Below are 15,425 nucleotides of genomic sequence, written 5' to 3' on the forward strand. Positions count from 1 at the left end.
AGGGGCTTTCCTTCAGGATTCACAGGTAGACTCACCTTAGTTTGTGGGAAGAGCCACATCCCAAATCCACCAGGAAGAATACCCAGCAAGTTTTTGAACATCACGTCTCAGATCTTTTTACACATTTTCAGGTTTTTGGAGTTAAACAATGGCCAACCCTGGAGTACAGCTCCTTGGCTTCACGCTGGCCTTCATTGGCTTCATTGGGACGATAGCATGCACAGTTATGGTGGAGTGGAAAGCTTCATCCTATGCAGGAGACAACATCATCACAGCCCAGGCAATGTATGAGGGGCTGTGGAAGAGCTGTGTGTCACAGAGCACCGGGCAAATTCAGTGTAAAGTGTACGATTCACTCCTCCAACTACCAGGTAATGTTTCACTAACAATGCTTTTATTTTGTAAGTCTAACAGAGATAATGAAAAGTGATCATCTTACACCATCAGGGACAGACTGCTATTAGCACCTTAATTTTATGGTGGACAAAATCAGATGCTTCTTCCACAAACAGGAGGGTGTGGTAAAAAGGTTATTATGGGCCAATGAAGGGGGAAAACTTCATAAATTAAATTGAATTCGTGTCTGTGAAGGCTCTCAGTCATCCAGGTCACAGTATATCCAAAAGACTTTTTGGATTGTCCAAAAGTGAATTTATCAAATGTTTCATGTTAGACGTTCAAGATTCAATTCAAGATTCAAGATCAGTTTATTGATTCCTACATGGAAATAGTTTTGTCCAAGAGTCACAAGATAAGAAAAAAAGAAAAAACATACATGGACATAAAATAAAATAAAATAAAATAAAATAAAATAAAATAAAATAAAATAAAATAAAATAGGAACGTGGTAGAAGTAAATTTTACAAAAAGAAATGTACAGTCCACTCTAAATGTAAATAAAACATCTATTTGCTGTTGTTCAAGAATAGCTGCTTTTTATTCAATGAAACAGAGCCGAGTTGAGCTCTGTGGCTGTACTCCAAGACTTTTGGGGGAATGTCCTTTTCTTCTCATAAGACCTCTTGCATGCAGAGACATGTTAGTCAAATACCTGCAACTATCTGATCAAAGAGAAACTCATTTAGACGGAAGAGGAATAATAGCGGGCTTCACACTCTTCTTAACGTTGTCGTTCAGTCAGTAAATTCTCCTTTACCACAAAAGATTGTTTCAGAGGATCAAACTAATCCTTGGAGGAATATCTCAGCTGTCACTCATCTTGTCTGCATTTACGCCTGTTTCATGTCCATTGTAAACACAGAGACTTACAGTGGGATAAATAAATGCACAATGAAAGAGTTACATGGAAATACATTGTTTATTTATTGATTTCTACTGTACATCTGGAAAAGTATTGTAATTATAATAACCCATTTTAGTTCCAGATAGTTGCCATTTTTATGAAAAATATAAATTAGAGTAAGTCAAACCACCCATCAACAAACAACACAAACAACTAACATCCACTAAATTAACGAAATCAAAAAGCCACGGTGGCCTTGAACGTAACTGCTTTAACCAGTTTGATATATCACCTCTGCGTCTCCAGCAAACATTCAGGGCACCCGGGGGCTGATGCTGGCCTCCATCTTGCTGTGCTTTATCGCCATGATGACGGCAGTGGTGGGCATGAGGTGCACAACCTGCATGTCAGAACAACCAGAACAGAAAGACAAACTGGCTCTGGGCGGAGGAGTTGTCATCATTATTGCAGGTGGGAATCGGTTCAATTCACACACACACACACACACACACACTGATCCGCATCCAGCCTTTAGAGATAATTGTTGTCTGTTTTGTGTGTTTAAACCTGTAAAGTTACACAACATTTTCCTGCTCGTGGTCTTTCTCAGGTGTGCTCTCTCTGGCGGGAACGTCCTGGTACGGCCACAGGATAGCGCAGGACTTCTACAACCCCTTTACTCCAACTAATTCCAGGTGAGATCATCCTCCTCTGTCATTAAGTCTGAAACCCACAGATCTCATCAGGTATCGTTTGTGCCCGGGCTCTGGGTATTTTATCTGTAGGTTATATTCTAAAATGTAATCTTGTGTTTTCCTGTAGTTAATTTCCAGTAATGCCACAATGTTGTGCTGTGAATCAGACTCCTATGTAGTATAGTTGATATATACATTTACTCGTTTGTAATGCTGGTACATTTCTTGTCACAGGTATGAGTTTGGAAGTGCCCTGTACCTTGGATGGGGAGCTGCTTGCCTCGTCCTCATAGGAGGCGGCTTCCTCTGCTGCAACTGTCCCAACAAGAGCTCAGGGAAAAGCCCCCGCTACCCGCCGTCCTCCACGGGGCACCCAGGGAGAGACTACGTGTAGACTACGTCATTTACTCCATCCTTTGCCGGGGCATAGTTTAGTTTTGCAGCGTGTGTATTTGCAGGCGGTGCCGCTGGTGTGCGTTGCATACAAACACTGGTGTATACAAGAGCCAGTACTCAGAAAAAATAAATAGTTCAGGGTGTTACAGCAGAGACTTGCTTGGTGACAAAGCTTCACATTTCAACCATAAAACATTAAAGGCAACAGCCACAGTAAGTTGCAGGAAATTCTTGAAAAAAAAAGTATGTGGTGCTGTATATTTTCATTACTCAGCTTTGATTGGAATCTGCCACTGTCCTTTTGTGTTTTGTAAAATAAAATCCTTGTTACTTTTTCACGAAAGGGCTGGTTTTGTAGTGTCTCATGTTTTGTTTGATGTGTGAAAGGTTCATGTGTGATGAGAGAATAAAAAACAAACCTTTCAAACCGTAGTCACATGAACTGGAAACAGCTGACTGTACGCGTAAGATGAAGTCATACAGGTGAACTGATGAACGCAAATGAACTGAGGTAGGGATTATAATCAGGCGTCCGGCAGGTTCATGAATAGTGCATCTATAGTATCTTAGTTCAGTTGTGTGAGTCTAGCTGCAGAGAAAAAACACACAAACTCATTTGAAGTCAACTTCGAGGATTTGAATATTCCGTTCAAAGCTCCACCCCAAACATCCCACATTTCTTTAAACATGTAACTTCTGAAAAGATAAATGATAGGAATCATCAGGTGGTGAGATTTAGAATAAGTTGTCACTTAAAGGAGTTTATTAAAACCAATGAAAAGTGTAAAAGGGATTTTAAAAGAACAGAGGACGCATAGAAGTAACCACAGCAGAAATATGTTGCCTCAGGATACAATGTTCATTTAGAGAGTGGGGAGCAGGTCATAGCAGGCATACCTCAAGCCACCCGCTCCTGTCCCAACATGTCTGTTCGCAGAAGAAGCGCGCTCATATCTAAGACTTCATGGAAAGTTTTGCAAAATTTATACCCACCCAGATCTATTGCACGCTCATCAGGTTGTGTGCCTCTACAGAAATACTGAGAATCTTATCCTCCATCCCACCACCCCATTCAGAGACATGAGGTGGTGATCTCACCTACTATAAAACAAACAAGGAAGATGAACTGTTCGAAAACGCTGCAGCCACAGAGTGATTCTGCAGAGGAGGGTGCCACCAGCTGTTAACTCTTGGGTCTGTTGAGAAGAATGGAAGAAGAAAAACAGAGGAACTGAGAAAAATAAGGCGTTGACAGCATTGTTAAATATAATGCAAATGTTTAAAATGGATTTAAAATATAGTCTGAATCATGATTTAAAGAGAAGCAGATTCGTTCCAACAGGGAATGTTTCCTCCTAAAATTATTCCAGTTGAAAGGTTTACAGAGCGCTGAAAAGGTAAAACTTTAAACAAATGTAAAGTGAAAAAAATACAGAGAAAATTAAGCGTTTAATGGTTTCGTTTGATCTTCAAAACTACATTGATCTCAAATCAAACCAGTTTTGTTGTGGTGATATAATCACAGATCAGGATCTTTTCTTTTCAATACAGTCATTTAATACATGTGCTCCACCAAAAGGGAAGCATCAAGAGCCTTTCTATAAGGTTAGATCTTACTGATATTATAGAGGAACATTGTGCAGTCAAGCAACAAGCACCTGCTGTAAGGTTCCCTCTAAATTTCTAAAAGCTTATGATGAGCTTCCAGGTTTAAAAGAGATACACTATGAAAACCCTGACAGTATATCGTTAGCATAACAACATATATGGACGTTTTTGGAAAACAAGAAAAAAAAAAGAATCTTTAGCAAGCACATTGGTATTTTTATTGATATTGTAACAGTATTGTAAAAAAACATACTTGGCAATTATGCTTTGATAGTTGTTTTTGGCCAAATGGAGCCTTGTTTTGCCTTTTTAGAAAGACTTTTAGAAAAGTTGGGTAGAGGTCCGTAAACTTTTCACACTAATATGAGCAGACAGACGGTTTCAGGAAGTATAACCTAATCTTTAAAACCACAAATCTAATCAATAACAGACAGAATTACCGCAAATCCAGCTTCCTGATTTGGATTTAAAAAAAAAAAAAAAAAAAGGGAGCAGAAAAGAAACCATGTGATCGCTGGTTGAGATGTAGCGTGTGACCACTAGAGGGAAACAGAGGCCATGTTTAGGATTACTCACAACAGCTGCCGCCAGTAAATCTATAATGACAAATACCAGTAAGATAACGCGTAAATAGGAGCTTATAGTCTATCTACAATGTCATAACTTTAAAACTCCATTCAGAGTCAGTATCACTGTGAGAGGTTACATTTGAAGAGGATGAGTAATGAGATTAAGAAGTTATTCAATTTATTCTGAGATGTTTAAGTCATGAAGTAACTCACTCGACTATGTCACATTATACCTCCGACCCATAAATAATCACTATTTGATTAAATAGCAATAAAGAGTCACTAAAATCTAAATCAGGACTAAAAACTGGAATACAAATTCAATATAAGAAAATGTCAACATGGTTTGACTTTCTGTGCTGAAGACGTACTAAAAGCATCCAGACGTGGGGGAACGGCATCATGTCACCTTCACCTCTCACGAACAACCATAATTCCATAATGAGGTTGTCTTAATTAGTGGGCGAACTCACCTCCTGTTCTCACTCACTGTAATACTGTTAAGCTCCTTTAACCCCTATTTCTCTTTCGCATTTAATTGCATTTTGTTTCATGATGCTGTCGATCACTGGATCAAACTTTAACTTTTCTGTTTTCTGCAGCAAACTAAATCTCCTGTCGCATTGTTGTAGCCCGAGGAAGGAAGTCAAAGCTTCTTAGATATAAATGTTTGTGGTTCTCGTGGAAGAAGGAGAAAAAGGTCAAAAGACTACACAAACAATGAACAGCAGCGAACAGTAACATGCACTGAGGTTTGACCTTCTGTGCAGTTTATCTCTAAACAGCTCCAGACAATCCTATTGTGCCAAAGCTACCATATGGACAGCTGCTCCGTGCAGAACACACTTAAAGTTTTAATAAAACAAAGGTTCGAGTTTTCCATTTCATCTGTGTTTCAGCAAATAACCCCTGAAATATGAGGGCGCCCGCTAATAAAACATATTTTTAACGACTTTTGCATTACAACTGAACATTTAGATTAATGAAGAGGGCTTCCCCCCTCTTTAGCTTAGTATTAGATTTGGAGCGGATCCAAACTCCTACTCAAACTGCTGCAATCAGCAGAGTGCAGCTGCCAGACATCACATAGGAATCAATGAGTGAGCACAGGAACAAAATGGAAACTAAACTGCTGTTAAACTCATTTCTCTTGGCGGCCTCTTGAATATGACCAGTGATCTTGAGAGAGGAAAGATAAAGATTAATTTGTCGACCTTTCTCCACTGTCTGTTCACAAATCGGCTCTTAATCAGAGATGTTTGTTAGATTTTTAATGATTGTGTCAGGTTATTATAATTTACGTCTATGCTTTCTGATAGGGTATGAGAACGTTATTATAATTTAAGTACACCAAAAGAGATCACCTGCCAGTTCATTAGGTACACTAATTAAAACAGTTCAGAGAAAATTCACTCCAATGTAACTGCCCTGCGCTGACTTCTCCTTTGCGGTCGTTTACCACTTTTCTGGTTCGACGGGATGATCGTGTTGGAGGATGTAGTTTGTGGTGCTGTTAAAGTGTATTGAATTAAAGCTTTCTTTTATTTAGCCTAGCCCACTACCTACCCACTTTAAACCCCTGAAATGGTGTCGTCTGAATATAAGAAACACATGTTGTTACAGCTACAAATCCTGAAAACCATAGCTGTCATCAAGATAGTTAGTTAGTTCAGGGCTGTCGTATTAGAATGCATCCATATTCATAAAGTGTAACTTATGAACTGGTGAGTGAATGTTGTGCTGTGCAGGCTCATTAAATGGGAATTTTTGCTGTAAAGTGAAACGTTGGAAGTTCACTAAATGTTTTTTTGTAAATTTTCTGGAACACGTGACATATAATGCCTTCCCAGACATGTATTGCGTTGTTGTTTTCTTCCATTGCTTCCAACTGATGCACCTATCTCTGCCTTTAATGTCCATACGTGAGTGATGAGGGAGAGCATCAGCGAATCTAAGTACAGTTCTCCTAAAATACAATGAGCGTGCTACCTTTAACTAAACAGTGTGAAGAGCTTTGTACTGATACCAAAAATAAAATCAGCATTTGTGCGCTTAAACAAGCTAAGCAAGTACCTGCATGGTTGTTTGCTGTTGAAGCATTTTGCTTGTAGTTTCTGTTCTACATTGGTAACCTTGAAAGTACTCACCGTATCATGACATTAAAATCAGCAGCCAGCAGTGAAGTGTTGAAAATGATAAAATAATAAAATGATAAAATTATGAAATTATATACAGTAACCTTAGTACCAGTGACCCAGCTGTGTTATACATACATATATATGTATGTGTGTGTGTGTGTGTGATCTGAAACCGTTGCCTACGCTTATTAACTCCATGTGTTTATTTTTTTCGTGTAGCCTAATAGCAGAGGTGCTCCTTCACCTGACTTCAACCTGTCGATGTGGTGTCAGCGAAACATCTTAACCCTGTGCAGAGATCTTCGAATAGAAGCTGTACCTCATCAAAAGATCAAAATAACCTGATCTGTTAATCCACTCTGCGCTCGCTGACTCGCAGCGCCACTACATGTGCCGCCTGCCCGTAACTTAAAGATCTGAAGAGCCGGGGCAACGAGGGTCGGATCATCAGAGCTGAATGCTGCAGAAAAAATACGGAGGTTAAACTGTCTCATCCACTTCACCACAACTCTGGTAAAGGCCCCGCAGACAAGGCACAGAAGCAGTCTGCATACACCTCCTGTGTTATGAGTGGCTGACGTCTCTCTGTCAAGGCTGTCTCTACGTATCTAGGACAGGAGGACCTCACTATGGTCGGCTGATTGTGTAGCTGCTGGAGGGCATGCATGAAGTCCTTGCTGCAAGTAAAACGTTCAAACGTGACTCCAGTCACTGTGTCATTCTCGATAAAAGAATTTATGTAACAAATGCATTCTGCACATCAAAACAAAATCTAACTACAGACAACACAATTATTGTTTTGCAGTTTTGTAATGTTTGTTGCATTGGATGTAGTTAGTTTATTGAACCCATATGTGACTTTGTGCTGACTGATTTTATTGACATGTATAATATTAAATTCATCACGGTATTGACGACAGTTATGTGCTTTCATACATTTACCTCTGTCTGATGTAATTCACGGGGCTCAACTTCAGGGGTCCCACTGCCGGGCACAGCAGACAGAAAGGAAAAACAACCTGCCCGCTGACGCCCGTGTTAGGATAATTAGTGTACTTAAGAACATTTATCTGTTAAGTATGAGTCCTCGGCGGCGGCCCAGTGCAGAAGGGACATGAGTTACTGATTTGGCACCTCTGAACAATGAAAGTAATTGAAAAGATGGACGCACACCCACTCACTCACGCAGACTGCACACAGGGACAAAAATAAACTCATTTGCAGGCCAGATGATCCTTGAAGCTTAACTAATGAGCTCAGCTTGACTTGGAGATTTTTCATTCAACTTGCCAGGAAGTCTAAATCTTTAATGTGCGGTTGCAGCCACACTTCAGTAGATGTAGATGTGTGCGTGCATGTGCAAACTGCTGAACATGTGCTCGAGTGTGTCATATCGACTTAATTAACTCTCTTTGCGGCTCGCTGCTTGTGACTAGCAGTACGGCTCGCTGTTCACTATCACTAATTCAGGAGCTGCTGACCCCCACCAACACCTGGATTGTGTTCTGCGCGCGGCAAACGAGCGTCTCCATGGGAACAGGGTCTCCTCTTCAAGGATTAAACATTAACATTAATTTCTTCATCCTCTGCACCACACGGACGCCGGGAGGGGAATATTATCAAGTGACACGTGAGACAGCGTTTCCTAAGGAATAAAGAAGATGAGTGATGCCACAGAATGACAAATGCAACATGCAGATGTGATCAGTATTAGAAAAACTAAACCCTCTGTAAAACCAAAAGGCTTCAACATGAATAAATACTCCACATCCCAGCTGCATTCCTCTCTACTGCTCTTTTAAACCTGTCTTTGAGCTGTAAATACGATGTACAACTCCCTCTAAGCCTGCAGTTCCACTGTTATGGCTTTATAAGTTCCATTTTCAACTTAAAAAAAAAAATGTCCACTTCTCGGCCAACCAGGTGTTGACCATACATACCTCAACTCTTAATTCCAATATAAAGCATTTAGAAAAATGCCTCATCTTTTACAAGTGTTTCCAAACCCTTCTCTCACTCTGGCAGATGTAGAGTGCGGATCCTTGGCAGGAGCCTCCCAAATATCCAGAACAGCTTGGGCGAAACAGCGGAGTAAGTGATTTCAACAGAGAAACGGAGACGCTGCCAGGTGTCGCTGTGTGGCTCCCAACGTGTGAAGGTGCCAGCTGATTTCAAAACACTGCACCTATGCATTCCACAGTTATACCACACCCGACCTGTAGAGACATGAGGTTAGCCAGTGACTTACTGGAGTGATATTTTGTTCACATGTTCAGTGGTATTGGGTAGTAGGTTTAATATTTCTTTTATATATTTAGTTTTTTTTTTTTTTTTTGTATGGTCTAAACTGCTGTGTTTTTCTACCTAAAAAGAAAAGACGCCATTTCTCTTCAGCTCGAAAAATTATTCTGAAGTTAAACCCAGTACTATCATAAACATGATGTTTGTGGAAGATTTTTGGAGCACTTTGGGATTTCACCTTTAAATATCAAATAATAACAAAAAAAGATTAACTGAAATGATTAAAGTTTTCCACATGTGACCCTGGGTTGAATAAGCAGACCCTGCTCTTAATCTCTAATTATTCTTTGCCTTGTAATCTTTTATCAGTCTTTCACTCGTCCTGGCTTTCAGCTGTCATTTTGTGTGAGCATTTTTCACTGTCTCCTTTCAATGCAAACTCTGCAATCTGACGTCATCGCGTGAGATTTCCTAAACATTTTACTTGGTAAGGGATAAGCCTCATTCGCCCTATTCACTTTCGTACTCAGATGACCAAAGAAATGTTTTCACTTGAGCCTAAAATACAGTGAACTCTCCACGTGGCAGACACATGGTTCTGATCATGAGACATGGAAAGTCAGAAATGTCTCTGTTCACACACGCGCACGCACACACACACACACTCTCACACACACACACACACACACACTGCTCCAACTGTTGTACTTTCTCCTAAAATCTGCTGTAGCTAAAAAAAAAAAAAAGTTTAATATTATATCAACTGCTGCATAGTGGCAAATACGCTGAATCTAATTTATGTGCTCTGAATGTTACTTGAGAATGATTTTATTTATATAGCAATAATAATAGGGACCCAGAACTTGAGACTCAAGTGTCAGCACTTGTTCTGGGGCTCTTAAATACAAGGATGGAGAAAACAAACATATAAAAGGGACACAATGCAACAACTTTATGAGACGGAAAAGTATTGTCTCATTCAGTTCTAATGTCTGATGCTCTGTATGGAAATGAAAATGTAGGCTGCGTTTCCGAAAGCATGAAGCATGTAACATGTGTATCAGTCTGAACGTTATGTTCTAATGGTCTAAATACATGTAGATTTTTTATTTATTTATTTATTTGCCACTTAAGGGCAAGGAACCAAGTTGAGCTAACTTCACTGAGCTTGATTTTCTATGTGAAAATTAAACATTTTGAAAAATGTCACAAAATTAAAAAGAAATCTGTGACATTATTATTATGCCCTACAGAGGGTATTGACGTCACTGGCCCCACGCCCCCTCGAGTGGCAAAACCACGGTGAAATGTATCAGTAAATACAGCCGGACTGGGAAAAACATGGATCATCAGATCAAATAAAGGACAACTGGACTCGACAGTGATCCATACGAACTACTATGGTTTTGGGAAAGTGGATTAGTCTCAGTTTTAGGTCAATTCAGTTATGGTAAATGTAGCTAAGATGCTAACGCTAAGAGCTTTAATGAGAAGTAATGTTTGCCATATTATACTATAGCGTGGGTTACTCTCGGCCGTAACTACGCTAAAACAACAACATGGACAAACTTATCTGACAGCACTGAACGTAACTTCATATTGAAATAACTTAAGGTATGTCTTCATCAAAAATACAGCATAAATTAATATTACCTGACATAAAGTGTGAACCACAACACCAGCTTTCTGTGCCTGGATTCCAGCTGTTTCTTCTGGTGCAGCGATCCGTTTATTTCTGTTTTGTTTGGTAGTCGGAGATATCTGTAAAAATTCTGACTGCTTTTCAAATCTGTTGGTACACTCTGTTGTTTTTTTTGAAAAAACAGAACAAAAAACAAACAAATTTTTTTTAAAGCCTATGATTCAAACTAATGCTGCTAATCTCCATGTTCCTCTGTCACTTTTTGCTCAGTGGCTGTTACCATGGAGATTTCGCTTCGCTGTGACGTCACATGCATACCCTCTATAATAACACTCTAAGGTTGAATTTTTGAATTTCATTGGCATTGCCATTGATCTGTGGTTCCAAATGCAGCAATAACATGTGGCGGTGTAGTGTTAGATAGTGTAAAAGAATCGATCTGCTTTATGTAAAATTGGAAGCCTATAACATCCTGACCTTAACAACATGGCCAGAGACTCACATTTCCCTGAGTCAGTGGAGAACCACTACTTGATAAAAAAAAAAAAAAAAAACAGAACACCACCGGATTAATCTGTACAACATCCCATAATTACATGTGAGCATCTGTTGTTAATAGACCCCAGTCATGTGAGGTTATTTTGGCAAAGTTGCACATCAATGTTATTTAAAGTGATACAATAGCCATAAACTTAGGAATAGGAAAGCACTGTAAAACATTAGAGGCCCTATAAGTTATGTGAACATTTTTCTTGTCTTCAACTCCAGTAGTCATGACAATATTTTGATACTGAACTCAGTTTTATAATAAGTTTTCCAAAATTAAACTTTAAAATAATCCATTGACGGGACCTAATGTGGGTTTTGTCTGTGTGGTCAATGTTCATTTAACTCATATCTTTGTTGTTTGGAGTGGCTTTTTAAAAGAGGATTAAACCATGATATTTCCATCAGCAAAAATATTGACATCATAAGCGTAGTGGATGGGTGGATTTTAGAACCTGTTCTCCTACCGAGAAAGCATTGCTGAGTGACTCTTCTTGGTGGATCAAATTTTATTGTGCTCTTCTCAAAATGGCCTAAACAGCATTAGGTGGGGCAATCGTTTTTAAATGCCAATACTGACATTTGTACTTTTTGTCAGTATATGTTCAACAAAGTACTTGAACAAACAATGCGATGTGAGTTAAATCTGTCTGAAGTTTAGGTAAACTTTAAAACTTTCCATTAGTAGCCAGGATAAGTAACCTAATCGGTTTTATTTCATAGTGTCAAATTGAAACAAGGAATCAGTAGGTATAAATGATCTTTTTGAGTTGAAACAGAGGTCTTGTTTAAGATAAGGCAGCTGGTGAACTTTGGTTTCTAAGTTTTACTGACTAGTGAGGGGAAGTCCGTCTCTTTTCAAAAAATTGGCTCCGTTAGAAGAACCCACTCTTACAGCCCCAAAATGTCTCTTTCTATTTTAGCATTTTGAATGAATGAATGAATGAATGAATGAATGAATTTGTCATTCTGCTCAGTAATCAATATGTTTTGTGTGTGAACCGAATCTGAGGACAACATATAAGGAAAGTACCCTAATTAGCAGCAAAATATTCTTCAAGTGCCCCTTTTGCAGAATGGTCTCATTCATGGTGATAAAACATGGAGCCCCCATGTCCTCAGAGAAGATTTTTAAATATTATGCCTAACAATGTTTATGCCAAACTAAATGTTCAGGAAGACTGTCTAGTTTAATTAATTAGTTCAATTTCACATTTGCACATTAATCCCAAATGTTGCACCCTAACTGTAACCCGTTTTGGCAAGCACACACCTGTACGAAGGCGTGACTCAACTAATTGTACCAATAATGAAATATGCGGTCATGGAAAGTTACACTGCCGCGCTATTGTTTTCATTAGCTTCTCTTTTCTTTTCTTCGCTCAAACTGGCTACTACTAAAACATTATTTGCAGTTGTCCTAGACTTGGTCATAATCAAATTTGAATTTTATTTCTGTACCATCATCTGAAATTCAATTTAGCTCATTAGGTCTCCTGCTCATCTTGTACCTGGCATCAGTGCAAACGGAAATTACGTTATTCGATTACTGCTTATAAAGTCGTTAAAGAATACACTTCCTTCCACTCAGAATGGAATTTTACTGTGCGCCTTTTCCCAAAAATTTACCTAGATGCGCTCAGAATATTATTCTTTGTCCTTCGTTATTCATCCGAGGAGCTCATTCACAACTTCTCGTGAGATCAGTGGAATGGCAGCGGGCTGGAGGTGAATGGGGCGGAAGAGGGATGCACCAAACAGACCGGCTCGCACAGACTCTGGAGAAATCAGTTTAATATATCTGAAACAGTGAACACCCTATCAGCTGACAGAAAAAGTATGAAGAACTGTCACCGTCAGTGTATTATATAACAACCACTGATGTGAAGGAATCCTTTGTCTCAATTGAGCTTGAATTTAATGAATTAAGTCCAATAAAGAAATGGGCTTTCACCACTGGTGTCGTGTGGTTTTAACGGATGCTCCAACCATTTGCTCGTTTTTTACTCTGCTGCTGATGTGTTTCTGGCTTGAATTATGACGAAATGGTGATGGTTACCCAACACAAAACAATGAACAACAACTTTATAAGCATGAAAATAGTTCTGGAGAAGATACTGTCTTTAAAGTTGGACTGAATGCATTCACTCAATCATACCACTGCATTTGAAGATGGTGAATATATTCAGTTTGTTCCATCTCAAGCAGTAACCAACTGCAAGAATTTCATTAAAGCAAATGCAAGGTCATTTGCTAGCTGAACAAACTAAAGAAAGAAAATACAACAACAACAAAAAAAAGAACACATTGTATAATAGAAAGTCAATCATTCCCACTAAACTGCTCTAACAAATGCAAAAAATATTTTAGCTCATTTTCTTCAACCACAAGATGGATATTGATTTCATCAGCTTCCGGAGCCACAAACCATGGCAAAAAGCAGCTGTGTCCATGCACAGCCACCACTTTCCAGTTTCCCCTTGGAAGCAGCTGTTTTGAAACACCTTTTTTTTGTCTGTCGTCTGTGCTACTTTCAACATTTCCGCAGTCGTTTATATTTTCTGTGTGTGCAGCACATTTCAGCATTTGATTGTGTTTTATTACTTTGTGTAATTCTTACTAAGTAGCTCTTCTAAAGTAGTCATGGGAAGCTCCCACCACCTGGGTTCTAGCTGACAGTGTTTGTACACAGTGTTCCCATCTGATTCAATTTACAAAGAACATGTGAGTGTCACTCAGAGGACAAGGAGAAGAGTACAGGAAAATGACAACAGGAAGCTGTGAGTACACATGTTGCCATCTCAGTATGAAATTAGCCAAACGGTTTCTGGAGTCGATTTGACTCCCCCACACCGTGTAATTGTCAGAAAGTCGTTCAGTACGTGCCGTATATCTCAACGATGGCTTTTTGCTGAAAGGTGGATGAGTCAGTCACAACTTTGATTCATTTTCAAATCTTTTTCTTAAGCTTTCCCAACACATGAAATTCCTCAAATCAGCGCAAATCACAAAACAAATGTAATAAATCAGAGATGAAATAACATAATTCCAAATGAAATATGATCTGTATTTATCAGAAAAAGAAACAAGAATCGGTGTCTTTGTTGAATGCGATAAAGAAAGCAAGCAAACATATTTTCCCATTTCCACAAAATGTAGAATTATTACTCCAGGGTTCAGTTGTGAGCTTGTCTGAGCCTCCGAATGTGCTTACCCGCTGTGACTTGGAGCAGATGACCAGGGGAGAGAGCTCAGGTAAACAGCATGACATTCAGCCCTCGACATCGATTACGGACCCCAGAGAGCCTCGGTTGCTAAGGCTAATCTTGGCCTTCAATCCACGGGTCACTAAGTGTTCATTCGAGAGTGATTCATCCGTCCATGGAAAATCAGAGTGCTCGCTGCGCTGGAGGGCTGTCGTGCTGGTTATGCAGAGCTGGTGGAGATATCATGTTAAGAGACTGCACACACTGACAGGTTGGGGATGGAACTCGCGTAAAGTAATACCCTCCACCGTTGGGGACTACAACGCCAACGACCCACTTTGAGGGGCGATAAATAAAAATCTGCAAGCCTGTTGAGATGTGATGGTGTCAGCGAGACTTGGCTGTGTCGCCGTAAACACCATCCGCCCACAGGTCCTCTTACATCTATTTCACCTCAGTAACTTTTCATGAAGGATTTCATCTGTGGCGATAGAACCAGAGGTTGATTTGAGTTTTCCCACATATTAGAAAATAAAGGAGTGTTTTATAATCTGCCACTTCTGTCATTAACAGTGCTACATATAATGTGGCATGACGTGAAAGGAGGTGTTCATACTGAGGAGTATGCAAATTTCTCGTCCAACTCAGTCGTCCACCTCAGCACTTTAGAGCCTTTAGCCTTTTTTAGCTCCTGGTTTTGGTTTTCTTGACGACAGCTTCACTCAGACTGAACTGCAGGGTTTTCTGATCGCTCTGATAAACTCATTGGCAGCTCTACCTGCCAACCACCAAGCCACAGTCAGTTAGAGACACAGATAAGTTTCCTCAGGAACTGGTGAAGACCGAAAACAGAGAAAAGAAGAGAGTAAATATTGGACTTACTTCGATGACGCTGCCAGACACATGTCTGTATACGAGTTGCAATGTTGCTCCTTCTCTACCAGACGTGTCATGACGATGTTTGCTATAACGCATGGACCATGTGTCGGTTTTGAGCGCACAAGCTGCCCCTAGTTGCCAAACAGTGAATTAATGCAGGATTAAGGTTTGTTGACTAAAGTGCTCGGCCAAGGTTAGGGAAGGATCGTGGGAAACATACACTGACTGTTAGAGGGGACAACATTCAAGCCCCAGTCTCCTC

General features: G+C 39.7%; 1 protein-coding gene and 1 long non-coding RNA gene across 3 annotated transcripts; one reads left to right on the plus strand and one right to left on the minus strand.

Annotated features, from left to right (window-relative positions):
• Positions 1-24: 24 nt before the first annotated feature.
• On the plus strand, positions 25-2,677 carry cldn1 (claudin 1). Its single transcript, XM_047590568.1, has 4 exons — positions 25-371; positions 1,550-1,714; positions 1,854-1,938; positions 2,173-2,677. Exons 1-4 carry the CDS (start codon positions 149-151, stop codon positions 2,330-2,332), a joined length of 633 nt encoding a protein of 210 aa, XP_047446524.1. The 5' UTR covers positions 25-148; the 3' UTR covers positions 2,333-2,677.
• A 109-nt stretch (positions 2,678-2,786) lies between these two features.
• On the minus strand, positions 2,787-14,573 carry LOC125011376. 2 transcript variants are annotated; one of them, XR_007113179.1, is made up of 3 exons: positions 14,293-14,573; positions 8,667-8,865; positions 2,787-8,294 (listed from the first exon to the last, which is right to left on the minus strand). It is a non-coding gene; the product is annotated as an uncharacterized LOC125011376 (long non-coding RNA). The 2 variants fall into 2 exon arrangements; XR_007113178.1 differs by having other exon boundaries at positions 8,590-8,865.
• Between the last annotated feature and the right edge of the window lie 852 nt (positions 14,574-15,425).

This window comes from Mugil cephalus, chromosome 7 (assembly GCF_022458985.1).
Source record: "Mugil cephalus isolate CIBA_MC_2020 chromosome 7, CIBA_Mcephalus_1.1, whole genome shotgun sequence".
Taxonomy (NCBI): domain Eukaryota; kingdom Metazoa; phylum Chordata; class Actinopteri; order Mugiliformes; family Mugilidae; genus Mugil; species Mugil cephalus.